The following is a 4104-nucleotide window of genomic DNA, read 5'->3' on the forward strand; positions in this document are numbered from 1 at the left end:
GGGAGTATTTCGGCTTGCAAACAACAGGGGCATCCATGTTGGCCATAAGTGAGCTTTTTGGTGTTGGAAAGTCCACGGTTGTGGAAACTATTAATAAGTTTGTCAAGTCCTTGCTAGTGCACCAAAGATAGTTTATTTGCTAGCCAAAAACAGCAAGTGAGATGGAGAAGATTAAGGCAGGCTTCTTTGATAAGCAAGGCTTGCCCAATGTATGTGGAGCTATGGATGCCACACACATTGTAATGGAGAGACCACAAGGTGAGCTGGCCTTGGATTGGTATGATCAGAACAAGAATTACTCAATGCTTGTTCAAGCTGTTGTTGATAGTGAGATGCGCTACCTAGATGTTTTTGCTGGATATCCAGTATCTGTGAATGACACTAGGTTGTTGAAGAACTCTGCATTCTACTCTTGTGCCAGTAGTGATCGTATTTTGTGTGGTCCAAAGTATGTGCAGGGTTCTTTCTCCATAAGAGAGTACATTGTTGCCGATGGTGGCTATCCATTGCTTCCGTGTGGTTGATGAGACCTTACAGAACTCCCTCAACTCCAACTGAAAAGCTTTTCAATTATAAGATTTCATCGATGAGAATTGTGGCAGAACGTGCATTTGGCTACCTTAAAATGAAGTGGAGATATTTGCATGGCAAAGTGAGAAAACCATATCCGTATTACTTGTCAAGGGTCATCATTGTATCATGCATGTTACACAACATGTGTTTCAATTATGCTAAGGAAATGGAAGAGACATCTGGAGGACTTGATGAATGTGATATGCTGATGGATGAGATGGATGAGTTGACAACACCTGAACTAACAATAGATGAACCATTGAAAGATGTAGAAACCATGAGAGATTCCTTAGCAAAGTTTGTGCATCCCTTTTGAAGCTACAAAGGCTGTAGATTACGGTGGTCCATGTTTAGTGATGCTTCAAGTGCAATGTATTTATTTTTGAGCATCATGCATGTATACATGTAAGTTTTTTGAGGAGACTAGTCACTTACTTGAGCTGAAAGACTATCCCAAACTCTGATGAGTTCACATATCCACAACTTTTGCTGGCACAGATTTGTAACTAAATTTCAGGTGTAACAAGTAGGATTCTCGTGATTTTCTGACGTGTTTCTATGTCTATTCCACACTTGGAGGATTCTTCATCCCAACAAAGAAACCATGTGGATTTGGGAAATGTCTATTGTTTGTGAAATTTAGTTTTCTTTTTCTTGGGTTCTTGACTAGTTACCCAAGCTGGCCCTATTAATCGGATAACTGATCTGTCATTTATTAACAACCGATCTCTCATTTCTTTCTGCCATTGCTAACCATCTCATTGCTACCGATCTGTCATTGCTACCGATCTGTCATTGCGAGCCATATCAGATCATGCCCACAACAAGGCCATCATATGCTCCATGTGTGGTAGACAACACATAATGCTTGAATACCTTTCTCAAGCCTAACAGAGCAGTCAGCATCAGACTCAGAAAGACCCTTGGCCCTCATCACAAGTTGTATTCTGTACTCAAAAAGACCCTTGGACCCTTGGTCCTCATGAGACTGAAAAAGACCCTTGGCCCTCATCCCTTTTCAAGAAGCCAGTTAAGTTTCCAAGGGCATCGAGAAGTGGCCCAAAAAGGTGATTGTGGGTAAAGTTCAGCTTGACCAGGCTAGTAATCCTGCCCAGCTCCTCGGGGGGGGTCACTATATGTAGAATACCCCTATCGCGTGTGTTCAAGGTCTATATTTTAAATCCCTTATCTGAGAATTTTTTTATCCATATAATATCCCCTTTTCTTTATGAATCTGTAAAATTTTTTTAACTTTTTTTAAATAATAACCTTATGTAAATATATTTCTGTAAGTTTCATGAATTAAAAATATGCTTCTATTGAACGCACGTGATATTCACATTTTTCTGTGAGTGACCCCCCCCGAGCCCAGCTCTCGAGCCCAGCTCTGAGGGGATTCTACCACTGAGATTGTTGTGACCCAGATTCAGACCTTGCAGTCGGTTGAGTTCTACGAACCTTGCCGAAATGCTGTCAGATAGAGCATTATTAGACGATTTGCAAGATTTAGCATTAAGGATTATTAAACAAAAAATGCTCTTCTCCGTGGATGAAGTGCTTGAGCAGGTTGCCCCCACTGTCGATTATGCAACAAGCATTTTACGCAGATAAGGTCATCCATAGCGTGGAGGCAAACGCTTGTACGTGCATAGAAATAACTCGAGAACATAGCCTCACTCACACCAGCAGGCTCGTTATTGCAACACACGAGAACATAGCCTCACTCAGACCAGTAGGTTCGTTATTGCAACACACGAGAATTAGTAAATACTCACAAAGTTGAAGCCACTGCTGCAAAGAATGCCTCCCGCTCCCGACGCATAGTTTACTCCTTGCAGTAAAGCCTGCCCCTTGGTGGTAGGATCGAGGTATGGTGGTGGGAAAGGTAGGTTGATAAGCTCAGCTGCATTAAACACTTCCAAACGGTTTATTAAAGCCTTCATTAATTGGGCGCTCTCTGCACCACCCCACACAATGATTTACCCTTCACAAAATAGCGAAACCATACACCAGAACCTCAGAGAAGGGATTGAGTTAACCATGATATACTGATAACGTCAAGGACCGTCTTGCCATTGTAGAATCTCCCAGTTGGTCCTTTGGGGAAATCAATCCCAAAGGGGAGCTGGTTGGCCCAGGCTACAGACACAATGTAGATGTTGTTGCCAACATCTATGAGGGAGTCCCCAAAGATGAAGAAGGCAGGGAAAGGCTTAGTAGAAGGGGTTCCATTCTGCCCTTGCACTCCTGCTACTACTGAGAGCAAGCCCACAACTGAGAACAAAACAAAGTTGGTGCTCCAGCAGCCCATTGAGAAAGGGGGAGCCTAACCTAGCACAGCTAAAGTCTGTTTCTCAGAGTGTGCACAGTGCAGTATTAGGCATGTCTATATGGCGGTGGGGAGAGTTGGTGCTCCAGCAGCCCATTGAGAAAGGGGGAGCCTAACCTAGCACAGCTAAAGTCTGTTTCTCAGAGTGTGCATAGTGCAGTATTAGGCATGTCTATATGGCGGTGGGGAGAGGAGGAGAAGCCAGTCACCTACCCTGCTAGCTATATGGCACTACTAAGGAAAATCACTAGCGTGGAGCCTCTCAGGCAGCTTCTACAGATCATATCTACTCCTCTCATCCTGCTCTCTATTTTTCAGTAACAAATATGACAGCCTCTCCTCCCTTAATTTTTCTTCCTCAGCATGATACTCGATATGATCAACAACATTTTTCTTGGGATAATCTGCATCGTAGTAGTTATCAGCAACAACAGCTGCATCAATGGGATAAGCGTGCAATTTGCTCAGCGGATCAGCATATATATAATCAGCACTATGTAGGGGGCGGATCAGCTATAGGAGCCCCTTCTAGATGTAGGGCTTTTGAGAGCTGGAGCAGATCATCATTTGCGCTTTCATTTAAAGGGAATCAAAAGAAAGCATACAAGACATAAACAAGAAGGTACAAGTGTATGCAGCATAAACTAAACCAGCAAATAGAAAGCACATACACTGCATATATAGTTTAAATATTGAAAATTAGTCATTAAGCCTTAGATATGTAGATACAAATTGTCTGAAACCAAAACATTGCTACTTGGATGATTGCCTATATAGTTCAAAATATCACAAGATCAAGGCCATATGTTGAATTTGCACATACAGACTGTTTGTAATTTCAGCTACAAAATGTACCAAAAATATGCCATGTCTAGGAGAGATCGCTACTACATTTGATTGCCAGCCATGCTTGAGGAAGATACTTGTAGAGCGAAGCATTGAAAAGCATTAGCAATTTGCTTCAAGGATTGATTAGACTCTTCTTCTAAAGCCACGCACTTGCTTCAAGGATTGATGAGTCTACAATACCGTGATATGAACTCCCATCGTTCATCTTGTGTTTTCAATGTGGCAGCAAGATTCCCATCTTTCTTATCTTCTATAAGTTTTGCACGTGCATCCATTAATGTGATGGTTTCCTTGAGTGACCAATTCCTACCCCGGAAAAATAATTTTTGTGGTGCAAAAGGTTGATCTTTTGA

The 4104-nt window shown here is 42.1% G+C and overlaps 1 protein-coding gene across 1 annotated transcript; it reads right to left on the reverse strand.

Annotated features, from left to right (window-relative positions):
* Positions 1-1971: 1971 nt before the first annotated feature.
* On the reverse strand, positions 1972-2884 carry LOC147616003 (GDSL esterase/lipase At1g71250-like). The gene is made up of 3 exons (XM_086777920.1): positions 2623-2884; positions 2349-2530; positions 1972-2043 (listed from the first exon to the last, which is right to left on the reverse strand). The coding sequence occupies exons 1-3, from the start codon at positions 2882-2884 to the stop codon at positions 1972-1974; spliced, it is 516 nt and encodes a 171-aa protein (XP_086634046.1).
* Between the last annotated feature and the right edge of the window lie 1220 nt (positions 2885-4104).

Source organism: Cibotium barometz, chromosome 39 (assembly GCF_041138505.1).
Source record: "Cibotium barometz isolate CiBa-2024 chromosome 39, ASM4113850v1, whole genome shotgun sequence".
In the NCBI taxonomy this organism is placed as follows: domain Eukaryota; kingdom Viridiplantae; phylum Streptophyta; class Polypodiopsida; order Cyatheales; family Cibotiaceae; genus Cibotium; species Cibotium barometz.